Below are 18,081 nucleotides of genomic sequence, written 5' to 3'. Positions count from 1 at the left end.
AATATTATTATGGAAAATCTCTTCCTTATAAAGAGCTTTCATTTCTTTACCATTTTCCATGTGGGATGGGTTTTAATGTGGGATGGAATTTTCTTTACCCACGTGGAATACTTCCATTTTCTTGCATCTTTCAATGTGGGATGGAATTTTCCTTATTCCAAATCCTTAACATAAGATAACTTTATTTATAGGATATTTTTATTTACTTATAGAATGATCTTGTTTTCTTTATTTAAATTTTCTCGATACTTATTTTAGGGAATTTTGATCCTTTAACTTTACTTAGTTGTCAAATTTGGATCGAAATTTTGAGGATGTTACATTATTTATCCCACTCATCTTGAGGTGGGTACATCGATCCACTTGGTTCTTGATGAAAATAATTGTATATAAATTTCATCACATTTTGATGTTTGCATTAACCCATACATGGATTTTATTGACTTACATACATACTAAGTGTTCTTTGACTTTCAGTTCAGTACTTTCAGGTCGTTTTATGAACATGTAAATATATAAGTCAGTTGTTAGAGAAAATTGTTTTAATGTTCAACTAATGTAGCTTTTAACTATTATAAGCTACTAGAACAGTAATTACCCTTACACAAATCTTTTATAATATATGTGAGAAGATTCCTTGATGATTTATTCACTTCTGAATATAACCTTTAATAATAAGTTTTGCTTATTAGTGTCTTTAACATTTGTATTAAGTTTTACTCTATTTGTGAGTGCTCTTAGGTAATTCAACCAAATCCCAAATGTTATGCTAACTTATGGAATTTAGTTTAGTTTGCTAATAATAGCTTAATTCCATTCAAAAGATTAATGGATGTTAATAGTTTAACTAGAAGTGGTAGGATCAGTAAATTTTCCAACATCCATTTCAATTCTAGTTAGAGAGGTTACATAATCATCAAAGTAAGTAGATTTTAAAACCTAGATGACCTCCTGAGTTAACTATTGGGTAGTTATTAGATGTTTCAGTTTTATTGATTACCTCTTGGTTAGGTTGCTATCATTTTCAGGATTCTAAGTGTGTAAGAGCTGGTGCGGCTTGGTGTACAAGAGGTGTAATCGGAGTTAAATTTGGAGTGACATTACTGACTCTCCCCACCCCCCCCCCCCCCCGCCTCATATACTTATGACAAGTCCTTGTAAGTACTTTTACTGCTCATTGACCTTAGAAACCTTTAGGAAATTGGCATGGTAAGTGTCAATATGTAAAGACCAATAGATTCTAATAGAGAAACAAGTTAATGATATAAGTCGTTGTAGTTTCTATTGGTGAGGATTTTTTTTGGAAACAAACCTGAATTTGCCCACATTTTATTAACAATGAAACTTTTGTAAATGTAGCATTGGATTCTAAGGAGTAGGTGTATTCTTCGGGTTTGTTTTTTGGGGTTTGGGATTTTCGAGTCGGGTTTTTTTGGGTTTCAAAATTTTAAATCTTGACCCAAAACCCAACCCAATTCTAGATCTCACGGTTTTTCGGGTTCGGATAATTCAGGTTCGGGTTTTTTCAGGTTGGGTTAATCGAGTTTCGAATATCCTAGAAAACAAAAAAAAAACGAAAACAAAAAAACTAAAAAAGTACAAGGCAAAAATTAAAACAACATATTCTTATTTGCTTATAACGCAAATAATCAAATAAGAAACCAACATAACTTGATATAACCATTCAAAAGAAGAGTAAAACTAACTTAAACCATAATCGTATTCATTCGGGCATGATTTAGTTGTTCGATTTTGGTTGCTATTAGTAATAAATGAAAAACATTAATTAACAATAAACAATGGATCAATAATTGTTAGAATAACAGTCGATTAGAGATAGGTACTAATAGCTTTAATGGCTAAAACTTAACCTATTATGCCTAAAAATATATTTAATTTCAAAGCTAAAAGTTTATTCGAGTTTTTTGGGTTGACCCAAACTTATAAATCAAACCCGAGAACCAACCCGAATTACCTCAGTTCAGGTTTGGTTTTTTCGGGTTCTTTGGGTCGGGTTAGTTTCGGTTCGGGTACGAGTTTTCTCGGGTTGGGTTTGGGGTTCGGGTAAAAGTGACAGCCCTACTAAGAAGATAAGTTTTGATTATGGAGCAGTTTCTTGTACAAAATATTTAAGCTGAGATGATATCAAGTTTTCACTCCCCACCACTTGCAAATCTTGCCAGTATGATTAAGAATTTAAGACAGTTAAGGATCCCACTAATCTTCGATATCTCTAGGAAAACTACAAGAGAAGTTTCAATGATGTATGTGACGTGGTAACCTATCATACATATGTTAGACTTAATTTGATTTTCTTAAGACCCATATGCAATAAGAAACTTAGGGACATATGTAGAAGAAATCGTATTGAGTATATAAGAAGGGATCTCATTAAGATGATGGACCATAGAATATAGATTAAGTAGATAGTCTTAAATGATAAATTATGTCTAAATGTTTCATTTGGAATAAGTTCTACAAATGTTAGTTAAATATAACTTCTGATGGTCCCGTACTTATTCCTTAAGCCAAATAAAGTTTAGGACATTTAACATATGATTTAAAATCACTAAAAATGAGATTAAATAAATAAATCATTATAATCAACCATATCATGATTTCTCATAAAATCAGGTTTCAACTAATGAAATTTTGTAGGTCTCATTTGTCTTTTGTTTAATTATCATTAAACAAAAGGTTTTGAAAGTGTATAGTATCATCTAGTTCTATCTTATACATGTTTCTATCTTAATATTGATAACAAATAATTTGAGAGTTTAAGGTAAGAGTGACTTTATGTTAGCTATGCAAACATCAAAACTGTCAAAATGTAGCTCAAGTATCGATACTAAATTATGATTAATCTCTAGAATTTATAAGGTATCATAAACCGTAATAAAAATAGTCTTAACTCATGTTAGTTTTTTTTTATACAGGTAAAGAAACATAGATAACTAGACTCACATATCATGTATTAATTGGAATATAGGGACTAGCGGACTTAAATATTATTAATACTCGACAATCTATTTTAGCTAGTTGTTCTTTTGAATTATGGATAGTCTCGTTGATTATGCCTAGTCTAATGGTATATTTCCTACAGTGAGACTTCTCTTTAGAGAACTTAAAATTATAAGTAATACTTGCATTTTGTATTTTGTCCATAGACCTTAGAACTATCAACTTTTAAATTTTAATGGTAGTGAGGTGAATAAGACTTATTTATAGTGCCAGACATTTCTTTTCTTGCACACATGTTGCAAATCAGCACGCTCATTTTCCTTTAGTAGTTCTAAGTCTTATAGTTGATTATTAAGGCATCAAATTCTACTGGCGAAAATTTAGCATGTAATGCACTAGAAAATGTACTTATTTCCATGAGTAAGCCCTTAATTTTATGGACATGGAATTGTACATTATGATGTATTTAAAGATACCATTTAACCTTATAATTAGAATTTAGAAAGAATACATGCATCTTAGGAATTATTTTGATTGTTTCATAAAATAATAGATTAGTCTTTGGAAAAAAAAATGAATCTAGAATATTCTAGTGATAACATTTATTTAAATTAGTTATTGATTATCAAAAGAGACATTATGTTTGACTCACCCAATTTGTCATGCTCTAGCTTTTAATGGAATGATTGTTATTCGAAAGAGTAGTAGGATTTTCTTATCATGTCTTGAGGAACAATTAAAATAGATAAGAGATAAGTTTTAATGAAACTCTTTAAAAAAGCAAAACTCAAATTGGGTTTTGAACTTAGCATGGATGATTTGGATGAGATACTAATTTATAGAAGACGTTATAGTGAGTAATGTTATAGGATACTAATGTAAGATAGATTAAAATTTATGATCATTAGATAAATTAAAGATAATTAATGTGATTCATTATATTATTGAAATTGTGATATGTCTATTATTAGCATCAAACTAATAGACTTTATAAAATTCTACTTCAACAAAAATACATCACCTTTGGGCAGAAGTAAAATTCATTTAAATATGTGTGCAAAACAAATGTAACACATTGTCTTTGGGCATAAGTAAGACAATTATTTTAATTATGCATGGGTTAGTTTTGCTAGACCCAAATGTAACACATCATATTTGGGCAGAAATGAGACATTATGTTCATATTAGGCAAAACCAACAAAAGCTTTTTAGTTAGACTTGAATGATAGGGTAGATGTAATATATCACCAAGTGGGGAACCAACAGACTAAGCTCATGAAAGCAGTTATTGTAAGTGTCACTATCACCACTATCTTTCTTAGGCACCCAAAGTTCAGTAACCTCTGAATTTTGTGTTTGGGGCAGAACTCTATAAGCATGAGTTCCTTGAGTTCGTCCATTGACATGGGCATGGCGACTTTGGCTCCACGGGAGTGCTTCTCATTATTCCACCAAGTAAGGGCTCTCAAGTCAAAGACACTTGAGACATATGTGGTTTTCTTATCCCCGGGACATTGGCAATGGAGGAAAATGATCTTCATGTGTTCAAACCACCGAAGGAGAACAGTAGCACCATATGTCCCAACATACTTGGGTGGGTTAGCAGCGGTGAAGTACTTGTAGGAACAAGCAACGAGATTAGCAGTTGCAGTTGCGACATTGATGATTTGCATTTGGACCATAAGTTCGATGAGCATAGTAACCATCTCCTTGGTGAAGTAGAAAGTCATCTTCTTCTTGTTCTTAATGTTTCTAGCAGCACGAATGTATCGACCGGAAGACATTCTATAAGGACAAATATAAAAGTTTTAATGAGATGTGGAATATATATGAGGTTGTTATGAAAATTAAATAAAACATTAATATAAATCAACTTGATCACCATGGATTCATGTTTTAATCAACAAATAAAACTTAAAATAAATAAATGAAAGCAAATGATTGGATTTTCCTTAATCACCATATTTATCCCATTAAACAAATGATATACAAAAGTAAAAAAAATATACATAAATACTTGGATGTCATGTTATTCATGAATCATGATGGGTCTCTAACAAAAACAATTCATGATTTTAAATAAAAAAATTGAAATAAGAGTGCTGAAATAAACAATTGAAGTATTTCAGGATTCACCATATACTTCACCTATTCAATCGACAAATATAATAATGAGAAAACCGATTTTAGCCAAGAATCACCGTGAATTCGATTATAAACAAGGAAAGTAGCTATCTTTGTTCAAGATAACCACTAGACTACTTAAATCAGTGAAATATATGGCGTATTTTCGCTTTTCCCTATAAGGTCAAACACTATGTTCGGAATTCCCTAGGAAAAGAATAGCATCTTTCCTTTGATTCTTGGAATCCTTTTGCCAAGGTATGAATCATAGAATCCCCCCTTACTACGTAAACACATCACACCTTTTTATACTTTAAGGAAGAACGGAAAATAAAAATTGAGGGAATTTTTAAGAAATTTCCTCAAATAAATAGAAACTAAAGTTTAGTTTAGTTTGAGAATGAGGCATAGCCTCGGAGTTGTCTTTGTGTGTACATAAATTATATAAAAATAAATAATTCATTAATCAAGCTAAAAGAAATCAATTATAAACAATTAGGGTAAACACATAAGCATGAATGGGACCATGAGAATGCTACTTGGTCGTTATGTCTAACCATCTATCTTAAAGTCTTCGGCCTAGATACCAATCTGTCACACCCCAACCTACGGTAGAAAATGTCAGGGTGCGACTGATTGCATAGTAACTCATAGACACTATTAAATAATGACATTAACTAATTATTTTATTCCATAATTCAAACACATCACACAATATCTGAATAACAAATAAACATTATCCATAAACCCAAAAAAAAATATTTAAATAAAAACTTTAATCATTTATATCCTACGATCCAAACTATAAGCTTCAAACTTCATTCATCCATATATGCACCTGCAACATGCGTAAATATAGATATATTTTGTCAACGCAACGGTTGGTGAGCAAAACTCAAGCATTTGGTATATAATAATAAATAAATAAATCAATGCAGATGTGGTAACTACAACAATTTATTGAAATAATAATAAATAAAATCGTTCATCATGACACCAAGTCAAGCTACTAAGACAGGTGTATAATCATATTATTGAAGATGAGGATGAGGTTCGCCAAAAGAATGAAAAAACACCTTGACAATTAAACATATAAAGAAACAAGAAACTATACGTAAACACATTATTATGAAATGTGGTTGAGGACTCGGTAATACTAAATATATAATTTGTGGTATGCATGTTACCCCCAAAATAAAAAGGAAAAAGGGTGTGAATTACTCACCTCGAAAGTAAGCGAACTTAAAGGATAATAAATGAGAAAAGTAAGGTTAAGCGAGCCGGAGATCTGATTCAACGAAAGATCCCTAACATGAGGTCAAAACAATAAATAGATGAGAATAATGATTATTAAATAATATAGATAATCAATTCTTAGATTTTTAACCGAAAAACAGAAAGTTCATTAATAAGCGAGTGTCCGGTTCGTGTCTGACCTGAATTTTGATTTGAAGAAACATATGCTAATTTGGGTCAATTCATTGTCTAACTGAAAAGCCCCAATTTGGTTCTTAAAATAAAACCCTAGATTGAAATTAATTCAATTGAACATGAAATATCCCAAATCTACTGAATAGATGAGGGCTTTCGTTCAAGGTTTGATGACTAACGATAAAAATCAAAACTTACTTGAGAATTGAATGAGGAACTAGAAGAACTAAGATTAGCGCACCCGTTTAACTTTTGAAAGTCAACCCGTTAAAAACACTTTAATTGAGTCTTGAATTCGTGAAGGAGAGTAAGGATTTCGAGTTCTGTAGCAGAGAACGAAGGCGAATGATGGTTTGTTTATATAGGAGTCGAATTTAAGGTTAAGGTTTATCATCAAATCACCTTACTTTGTTTAAAACTCAAAATTAAGAATGATAAACACTAAAACATGATCATTATCTCAAATTAGATGATGAAACTCGTGGGTTTATGATAGAATATACCTAGGAATGTTCCGGAACTCAAATATTTGGATTATAACGAGATTAGAATGAAGAATTGGGTTTAACGAGTTAAAAACGAACTCAAACTCAACTAAATACTAATAACTATGCATTTTCATAGATAAGAGAAAATTCGAATTACAAAACTCAAACTGGGTTAACAAATACAATTAAAAACTGAAAATCACAAATGTCACATATTTCAGCTTGTGATTTATAAATAGATTTGACACAAGATGAAACATAGAAAGAATTATAATTAATATATGATATGGTAGTATCGTTTATATCTTCAAAACAAGCTATCTTAAGTTACAATAAAAATATTTTATATTAATATTATAATTAGATATGTAAAAACATATTTAAAGGTTAAGTGAAGCATTGATTCCGGAAGACTGAACTCGACGAATTTGTTTTATTAAAATCTATAATTTTTCAAAGCATGAGTTGGACTTCTTGGTTGCAGTGGATAGAGAAGAGAATCTTTACAACCGTTGATCGATTAGGCAATATGCAGTGGGCGTTAATATGGGGCGAATTGCAGCAAGAAGGTGCTACAACCCCCACCCCCTCCTCCAGGGGCGATTTTAGGGGGGAGGGGTGGTGGATGTGGTGGCATCACTTATCACACCCCCCACCCAATTCAATGGTGCGACACCACCAACCTCAAATCCATCACATTTTGATGGAATTTGGTAGGGGTGGTGGTGTGGTGTGGTGTGATGGACAGCTCATCCGGCCACCTTCACCGGACCTTTTTCCGGCCAGCTTCATCCCAAACACCAACCAACCACCAAACACCAACCTTTTTCCGGCCACCTTCATCCTTTTTCCGCCAAACACCAACCAACAAACCACCAGATCTGTACCCGACGACACTACCAACCACCAGATCCGTTCATCACGCACCAGATCCGTTCATCACCGAGCTCCGGCAAGAAAAAAATCACCGGAATGGACCATTTTTTCCGACCAAACACCAACCAACCAACTTTTTCCGGCCAAACACTCTCCCCTCCAACGTTCCATTTCCTCGATTTCCACCCCATCTCACGCGTGATGGCCATCACGCAAATCTCATCACTCAAGCTTGACAAGGCACTAGCGGCGGTGTTGATAAACGCATCACGCGTGATGGGTGCTCCATCACGCGGTACCCCGGGTGCCCTTAGGGGCGGTGAGGGGGAGGGGGGGTTATTGTCGCCGACCTGGGGTTACAAAATAATAATAAAATAATAAAAGTGACCGAAGGGAGGATCGAGAAATCGTTCAAGCATCTAAAATGTTGGGAAAAACAAAGGCTATGCGCGAAATGGAATGGGGCACCCACCGTTCCGGTCACTCGACGAGCCGGCTCATTATCCCGACCTTCAAAAAAGTCGAGGACATCGTCATCGACAACAAATCTGAGCACACCAAACACACCTTCCGATTCTCGTAACTTTAACCTCGTTGACGAAAACGATGCGGTTAATTTAGACGATGACGACGACCAAGTACATGAGTTGGCTCGACCCTGCGGGAGAGCAAGAAAAAATCATACAAATAAAAGGGAGGGTTCATCGTCGTCACGATTCAACCCCGCGGCCAGTGGAGAAGTCGAACATCTAAACGAGGTGTTTAGTCATTTCGAAACATGTGTCGTGGAAATGGGAAACGACATGAAAGCATCCAACAAATACCACAAAATGCTAGCCCAGACATTTGAAATACGAAAATGATTGAAGACTACAGATCCCTTAAAGCGGACGGGTTACACGAGGAGGCCGCATTATTGCAACGACGACGAGTTGAAAAATGGACGAATATTATGGATATTAGTTTTTTTTTTGCTATGATTTTTTTTTGTATTTCTTTTTTAATTTCAATGTATTTTTATTTAATTATTTAACTTAATGGGTTTTTATTTGTTTAGTTTAACTATTAAAAGAACATAATAAAAAATGTTGACGTGGCACTGGAGGGGCTACAACACCATTAAACTTCAAAAACAAATTCCTACCATATGCTGACTGGACGCCACGTGTCGCAATTCGCCCAATTTGTAACCCCTCCACTACACATGGCCTTATAGGCTTTGATTTGCTGCCGAAGATACGTGAACAACCACAGGCATAGCTTATCAACCCCCCCCCCCCCACACACACATTTTTATGCTCGGTGGTGTAAATTTACCGTTTTTTGTGCAGGCAATTTTATACGTAGGGTATTTACCGTTTTCTTTCGAAAAATTTGAGCCCCCTCTCCCGCCCACTCAGGCGTATTTCGTTTAAGCTTCGCCGTTGTAAATAACCGTAAATATGTTTTCATGTCTTAAGGAAAATGTCTTTGGATTTTAAGTATTAAAGTTTTAGAAAATAATTATTAGATAAATTTATAATCATAATAAATACAGTTGGCTAATACTTTTGGTCATATATAACCAAATAATAATGGGACCGAGTAGAGCATAGTAAAAGAGAGATTCTTGTAATAAAAGGGAGAATTTTCATCCTTGCAATAATCATTATAACTGCTTTACCTTTATTCAAAGGGCTAAAAATTAATACAATGAAACAACTGAAGAAACACATGTGCCTCTAATTAGCTCTTCATTAATATGATAATAATTTATAATTAGTATAAATGATACTTTGTTCTAAATAAATATTAGCAAACTAATATAGTAACCATATCCTACACATTATGTTCCCATCATATCCTCACCCGAAAATGTTTCTACTTGAACACTCATAGCCAATGACTATGTTCGAATAATAGAATGCCATAAGCCGTGCTAGGGATTCAATTGGGTTGTTAAGGGTACGATTTGTGTCTTCTAATCTATTAACATTAACTAAAATGTATGCTTATGTACGTGAGTGTTCGATAGATAAAACCGGTTTAGCTCTGAAAGAGGGAATGGGTTGGTACATGATTACATATTTTACCTTCGTAAATATATATAGATGAAGCTTGTAAATTTAGGCTTTGAATCGCAAACAAAATCAATTACTAATGTACGTCTTCATACCAAAAGCATAACAACTAGTCAGTCACCTAAATATTTTTATCCGATTTACCCATAAAGTAACATATTTGTTTTCTGAATGTCTCACAAAAGGTCATTCATCATCGGTAGATTTAAACCAAACACATTTAATGGTAAAATTTTGTCTCGTCCAAAGTTAATACGTTAGGTTAGTTGTATTTAAAATCAAGCTTTACTTATGTTATAGTACGTTGATATATAGAACTATTATTGTACCTCTTACCTAATACTTTTTAATAGTAGTTGAGAAGTCCGTCTTAATATTCTAAATAATTATTTTAAAAATGGTCTTGCTGACAATAATTTGAATTTGTCCACTAAATGGGTAATTAATTAGGTGAATAATACTAAACTGGCCCCTCATATATAAAAAGGTATCTAGTTGTTTTGTACTATTGCCTTTTACACCCTCCATTATTTCATCTATACTCATTTCACTCACCCAAAAAGTGATTTTTATGTGACACATCTAATCTCATTTCTTTATTCAGCCTTTTCTAGAATAAACTATTATACGACTCACCTAATTATTTAAAATAACTTGACATTCTAAGTGAATAAACATTATATTTCAGTTGTTTTCGTCTAATTTAGGTAGGTTCGCTAAAAATTTATCTCCGGTATAATTTTTTTTTTAAAAAAAAAGCACGAGTTGAACGTTTTTAAGTTAAATTAGAAGAGCGTGATCTTAGTCTGAACACAGACTGAGTTGACTCGACTAATTTGTTGATTGATAAAGTTAAAACGTATAGTTGAAATTAGGTTTTGTAGAAAAAACTAGTTTAATATTAAATTGTGTACAACTAATATAGCGTAGATTTTTTTAATTATTGAAGGGTATTGCTTTATCATAAAGTGGTTTTGTGACATAACACCCATCCTTTGGCAATGACTCACTATGATGATCAAATTGGCCTTTTTGGAACAGTTGCATGTACATAGTTTACAATCATTTTTTTACTTTTACAAAAATCATTATACATGGGGTTAAAATATGGTAATAAGTAATTATCTGATTTGCGCAATTAACTACTATTATAGTAAATAAAAATGTTTGTTAAACCACGAACCCCTTAGTTGACCTAATAATTTGTCAAGTGGCACTCTTATGTATTAACATATAATTTCTAATTAAATTTATTAATTTGAAACTAAAATTTAATTAAGATTTAAAAATTCCTTATCTAGCCTTATCATTATCTCATTCATTCCTTATCTAGCCTTATTGTGGATTACAACTAATGGAGTTTGATTCATGTTATAAAGTCATGTTTATTGCATCACTCTTTTTATTAATTATGATTGCCCAAATGACTTATTTACTCTTCTCACAAACCTGAAATATATTGACTCTTGGTTTATATTTTGTTCTAAATTGCGTGCAATAGATCCCCTTTGTCAATGACAAATTTGGATGTTACCATGATAAAAACATGATCAGAAATATTAGCGAGTTTGTTAGAAACCAATTGATCATATTATTTCAGGTTATTTTGAATAAAAAACCTTATTTACAAGATCAAAAACATAAGCGGGTTAGGTAGAAGGTCAAAGAGACTAATTTCGTATGGACCGGTTGGAACCGGAAAACTCCTTGTCCAGTATTTTGATTAGAAATATGGGTGTCACATATGAATACAAAAGCCTTATTATTTTGAAATCGAGTTGAAATGAATTTAGCCAATATTTCTTTCCTTTTTTTTCTCTCTCTTTCGATCTATTTGACTGATTATGAATGTACAAATCGAACTGAATAAATGTGATAAGTGTTGGGTATTATATCATGGTTAGTTTGGTTATTTTTTTTTGTTGTGAATTGCAGGTAACAGTAGAAGCAATAATTAGGCATCAGATGGTCTCATTAATGATTAGGGAAACTAGCAATTAGTTCAAATAAAAAAAAATATATGATTTGTATATGCTTTCTTGCTATACAAAGTATGGTTTGTTAATGTTTTAGTAAAACTGTGGCAATTTATTTGTATATATAAAACTTGCAATTTATTTGTAACTTTAGTGATCTATAAACTTTTTATTTTCCATTATTATTTGTAATACGAAAGTTTAATCATATAACATATTTAAAAAGATTTATCAATTATACCGTTTTTATTGTCTAACCCGTGCAATACACGGGTTCCTAACCTAGTTTATAATGTATATAATTAGTATTAAGAACATCTGTTTTCAATATAATGACATTAAACAAATAGTAAAGCAAAATACATTTCAAAATACACATACTTATATTGTGATATATTGATAAATGTTTTACATAGAAATATATTTTTACAACATGCAGAGAAAAATAAATAATTCATTTTTCTAATTTTTAAAGTATTTAATTAATATAAAAAAACACTTTAAATATGATGTATATTTATCTCTCCATAAATTCAAAAAGTATATAAACATATAAACAAATTTAGTTTCGAATATAAGATCTACACATTTGTAAGTCATGTGTAAACGCAATTACATGCGGTTCTATTACGTTACATGTTATGTTTATTTTTGTAATAGTTTAGTTTTCTGTAATGAATCTCTCCCTTCATATACATATAACATGTATGTATGTATGTATGTATGCATGCTATAACATAATATATTTATTAACATATTGTAAATAAAATAATAGCGATCTTGTCATGTCTTGGATATCATTTATAAAAATGATTTAGAAAAGGTTTATGATTTTTGTACAAGTTTTAAGACTAGGTAATCCCGTTTTGTTATATACAAATCAACGTGTATATCGGGGAATACCTTCTATTCACATGAAATATTTATTACGACAGGCATAAACTCAAAACATTTCAACGTATCGAACGTTTCTAAATAGAAAATCACTATTATGAATCTATCTTTTTCAAGTCGTTTTCTTAATTTTCTCTTTTAAAGACTCTCCCAATAGACAAGTATCCAAAGATCAACATCAGAATAAAGAGCATCACATGATTCATGTGAATATAACTACATACAATCACCAAATACAAAATTAAAAACACATATATAATATTAAAAGACATTATTCTTTTTCGGTAATTGAAACCTCAAATTACGAACAAAGCATCCTTATGCATTCTTTTGAGCCGACAATCTTCCTAAGCTTCGGTTTTTTCGACTACATTTGTTTCCAAATTTTCGAATAAAACCGAAATAATATTTATATTTTTACGGCTTGATTTCTATCAAACGGTTTTAGCCCTTCAAGATTCATGATGTTCCAATTCTAGTCCTAGTTTTGTCTTGGTATACAAAAAAGGTTAAAATTTGGAAAGAGACTTGCACTTTTGTTCCATTGGTTGGCGGTAAACAAACAAAGTTGAGAAATTAACCTATTCCGACACAAAAATAGATTGATTTGAGAATATCACTTATATGTTCGTATACAAGGGCTATATACATACATGTATATCAAATTCATATGCCCATAGGACTATATCATATTTATTAAACCGTATAGCAGATGAAATGACTAGTATGATAAGAGAGTATATGTTTATTAAAAATAAATTTTGTAGGACCCAAAAAATAATTGCACTTTGGTCCTTCCAAGGTTTGTGTTTCTTTGACTAACCCCATTTCCAAACACTCCCAAAGAAGAATTATATTCCTGAATCTTGCTTTTCCATATTTAGATTCTTTATATTTAACTACCATCTACAAGTCAAGAACATGTGTATAACTTTTGATGCATAAGTTACAACTTACAAGTCACTATAGCATAAATCATGGAGTCTTGACTCTTCTCATGTATATGCACAAGAAGAAAGATATTATGAGACTTGAGAAAGGGGTAATATGGGAATTATGTACTTTAATAATCAAGATTCAAGATCATTATGTATGATAACTACAATATTGAGTTGGTCAAACAAGGTCAATTCTTGGAAAACTAGCATCTCCACCTCAAAAATTATATCAAAATCATTTTAAAGATTGATTAAAAATTTAAACAAATACCCACAAAATTCTTGCATAAACTATGAACAATCTTGAATAGTCAAACAAGGTCAATTATTGCAAAATTACCATTTCAACCTCAAGAAATGGTGTACCAAATCACCTAAAAGATTGATTAAAACAAATACCCAACAAAATTCCTGCATAAACTATAAACAATACCAACAAAAAGATTGAATCTTTACGGAGATGAACCATCAAACAAAACCTCATTCATCATATCATCCTCACCATTAGCCACCGCAAAAAACTCGGCATCTTTTTCATCATCATTACACAAACCCCCCCTCGAATTAGCCGCTATGAACACCAACTTCTGAGCCCTTTCGATCCCAGCCCGCGATTGAGCCCATTTCAAAAACCCCCAATTCGATTTGAACCCGCATGAAGTAGCATGAAGAAAGATCAACCTCACCGCAACTTTCCTCAAAGAACTAAACTCCGTTAAATGCGTTTCCCAAACTAACCGACTACTTTGCGGGTTCACAATCTTCATCTTACCCGTGACCGGGTCCCTCTGCTTAAGCTGAACCGCTTGAGCATAAACTGGGTCCAGCCCATTGGTCCGCCATTTCATTAACTCCATTAACGCAATATGAGCTTCTTCTCTCGACACAAGCCGTGTTATAAGCTTGTCAACATCCTTTTCTTGATCGGGTGTCAAGTACTTAAAAGGGGGCAAATACTTCCCGCTTCGATCCTTGATCAAATAAAACGGGTCGAGTATAAACGCAGCAGCCCAAGCGGGATGATAGTTTTTTCGAAACCGTTTATCAAACACCTTCTCTAGATGAGTCTCATTCATCTGAAACTTCACACACCAGTCCTTAATTTTCACTCTAACCTCCTCCCAAAGCGGTAAACACTGCCCAATTCGCGGTCTCTCTTTCCGGATCTCGTCAGTTATACCTTTAACCAACTTAACCAACGAATTAACCGCCTCAACCTCCCTCCAAAACTGCGGATTCCTCATTATTTCCTCAATCTCCAACGACACCTTTTCGTAACTCTCATCATGTAAAACCATTTGTAAAATCCTTGCTGAAGTCAACACATCTTCCACCATATTAAACACGGGTTCGAGCTCATCCCCAAACCCATTCCCGAACGGCACCCGTAGCAGCCGCGCCCGCCCCGATTCTTGAAACTGATACTTGAGAAAAAGATTCCTAACATGAGAAGTTTTGTTAACAAAGTTTGCAACTTTATAACAATTATCAATGACATTCTTGAATAATGACAACTCTTTACTAAAATCTTTTAATAAACTATTAACCCCTTGAAACTGACATGAAATATTAACCATCCATTGATGCTGGGTCTCAAGATTCTTCAAAGCCTTCGATTTAAACTTATCCGAAACAATCCCAACACATCGCTGCAAATCACCACCACATATTTCAACAATGGTTTCCATTAACACATCCTCTGCATACTTCGGAAACACATACCAGTTATTAACCACTGCTCGCCGGAAAACACTGGTTCCGGTGGGTAAATTGACCGACAAATTCACCAATTTTGACTTCCACCCGTCGGATGAAAGCTGGAAGAACATGGCGTCGCGTATTCGAGCTTCGGACTCGGCTTTCGCGGTTTGGAATTTGGCGTCCAGCCGGTTTCCGGCGAGTTCACGGCGGGGTATTTCCGGCAGGCCGAGTTGACTCAGGAAGGTAGTGAATTTTGGGTGAGTCAGACTCGTTAATGTGACGGACCCACAGGATTCGTATACCCAGTCGGATAATAACTGGAGCGATGATTCGATTTGTGACTTGGATAGTATTTGACCCGGAGGGCTTTTTGGGGATTTCAGCTTCTTCACACTATCTTCAAACATTGCTAACGCATTTAAATCGTCTTTTCCACCGGACAACTGATGGTACTGCTGGTGATGCGTAACGTACAACTCACTATTACTCACGTTAATAACCGCAGCCGCCGGAGCCGGCAATTCGGGTACGGATACGGATACCGGGTCTAGTAATCCGGGTAAACCGGGTAATCCGGTTCGGGTCGGGTAAGACCCGTCGATGGAGAATCTGGCGGGTTCGATCATTGTGATCGCGGTGGTTCGGTTGCGGTGGCCGGAGTTGCGTTTCCGGTGGCCGGAGGAAGTCGCCGGAGATGTTAAGCTCATGATTCCGGCGGGTGGGATTGAGGAAATTGGTGTTGGGTTTGAATCGTTGTTGAAATTGGGACATGTTCCTCGTTTAAGATGCTCCGAGGCTGTACGAGAAGGGTTTGAGGCTGAGAAAACGGCGCCGCATAAGCAGCAGCGGAGCTTGACGGCTTTCGGAGCTCCGGTGTCGGGGTTGTTAATGAGAATAGGCTCCAAGTGGGACCAGTACCAAGCTCCTTTGCCTTTGATTGCCTTTGTACGGACCATTACGAGTCCTTCGTATCGTTTGGTGAGTGTGTTTGACTCCGTTGACTCCGGTGGTGGTGGTGGAGGTGGTGATGATGATGACGGTGGGGGTGGTGGTGGTGGTGATTGTTGTGTCGCCGTGGACATTATTATTTAGAGGTTGAAGATTTGTTAATTCCGACAAGATATAAGTTTTTAAGTTAGCCGGAATTGAAAAGTGAAGGTGGCCGGAACGGGAAGAGACGGCGGAGAACCATGGTGGCACCGGCGAGGGGGAGGTGAAAGTGAAAGTGAAAGTGAAAGTGAAAGTGAAAGTGAAGTGGGTTGTATGTTTTAGAAATTTGATCTTTAGTTTAGTTTAGTTTAGTTTAGTTTAGTTGTTGGGAGGAAGTTTCTTTGTGAGTATGAGTGGGAGTGGGGGGAGTGGGGGTGGGAGTCAAATAAGGGTTGTTTTTATTTTTTATTATTTCTTCTTTTAGTGCACATTTTTGTTATTAGATCATTATCTTAAAAAATTACAATAATAATAACGGTCCTGTTGGTTTAGTACTTTTTAGTAGTTTAGTTTAGGTTTGGTATGAATTTAGCTATGAACTTGATTGAAGTATAACTAATGTTAGATTTTTAACTAAAAAAATTAACAATTAGGAAAATAGAAATGGAAAAAAGGCATTCATATATCATGCTATTTTCTTCTTCATTATACTAGCGCATTTTTTATGTTTGTTTTATCATGTATGAAAAGGGGGAAGAATGAGAGAAAGATGTTATAGACTTACGTCTAGGGGTATATTTTAGCGTGCATGGTGTTAAAGCTGACCTGACAATACGAATGATACATCACTCTTTTCATGGTTAGGGGCGTTAAAAGCAATGGGTTAAAATGTGGTTAACGGAATTTAAAATCTTTTATACACACACAATAGTTTAAGAACTAATTGTACATTAAACTAAGAGAGGCTAAGGGGGTTAAACAGTTTCCTTAAGGTGGAGTGGCTTGTGAAGTGAAATGGATAAAGTATATGACGTGATGCCTACGTGGAGTTAGAGGGCGTGAATATATACTCCCAGGCCTTATAGGCATGGACATGCAAGGAATCGAAGTGGCGCAAGGATGTAGTTAAAATATCAAAAAGCGACTAAAATTAAGTCCCTGGCCTTGTATTGCGTCCCAATTACTTGTTTGATTGCTTGTTTTGAAACTAAGAATAAGAACCAAGGATGCCAATTGTTTTGGAAGTTCGAGAAGAAGAGGAGAAGCATCAAAGTTAGGGGCGAGCAATAAAAGTTAGGAGTGAGCAAATAGTCGAATCGTTAACCGAAACCGAATCGGAAAAAAACCAAATTAACCGAACCACACCGAACTCTTCATTTTTTTCCTCATATTTTCAAGCCTTTTTTCCTCAATTTCATGTATTATATGTATTAATTGTTTAATACTACTATTTTCATTTATTTATATATTCATTTCATGTATTAATATCTCAATTCATATATTTATACCTTCATTTCATATATATATAAGCATTCATTTCATGTATTTTAAGCGAAATTTTAGTTCAAGTTTGATATTGGTTATTAACCGAACCGAACCATCGGCGATCGGTCCGATTCAGTTAATGCTAACAACCGAACCGTGCACACCCCTAATCAAAGTAGGAGATATGTTTTCGGGGAAAGAAGGAATATCGACTTGT

General features: G+C 34.0%; 1 protein-coding gene across 1 annotated transcript; it reads right to left on the bottom strand.

The window, feature by feature from the left end:
• Window positions 1–14,116: 14,116 nt before the first annotated feature.
• On the bottom strand, window positions 14,117–16,667 carry LOC143617086 (uncharacterized). Its single transcript, XM_077089745.1, has one exon. The coding sequence runs from the start codon at window positions 16,529–16,531 to the stop codon at window positions 14,201–14,203; it is 2,331 nt and encodes a 776-aa protein (XP_076945860.1). The 5' UTR covers window positions 16,532–16,667; the 3' UTR covers window positions 14,117–14,200.
• Window positions 16,668–18,081: the final 1,414 nt, after the last annotated feature.

This window comes from Bidens hawaiensis, unplaced genomic scaffold, assembly GCF_021521415.1.
Source record: "Bidens hawaiensis isolate Kalapana, Puna unplaced genomic scaffold, B.hawaiensis_p1.1 tig00052134_1, whole genome shotgun sequence".
In the NCBI taxonomy this organism is placed as follows: domain Eukaryota; kingdom Viridiplantae; phylum Streptophyta; class Magnoliopsida; order Asterales; family Asteraceae; genus Bidens; species Bidens hawaiensis.
This window is presented reverse-complemented; position numbering and strand designations above follow the sequence as displayed.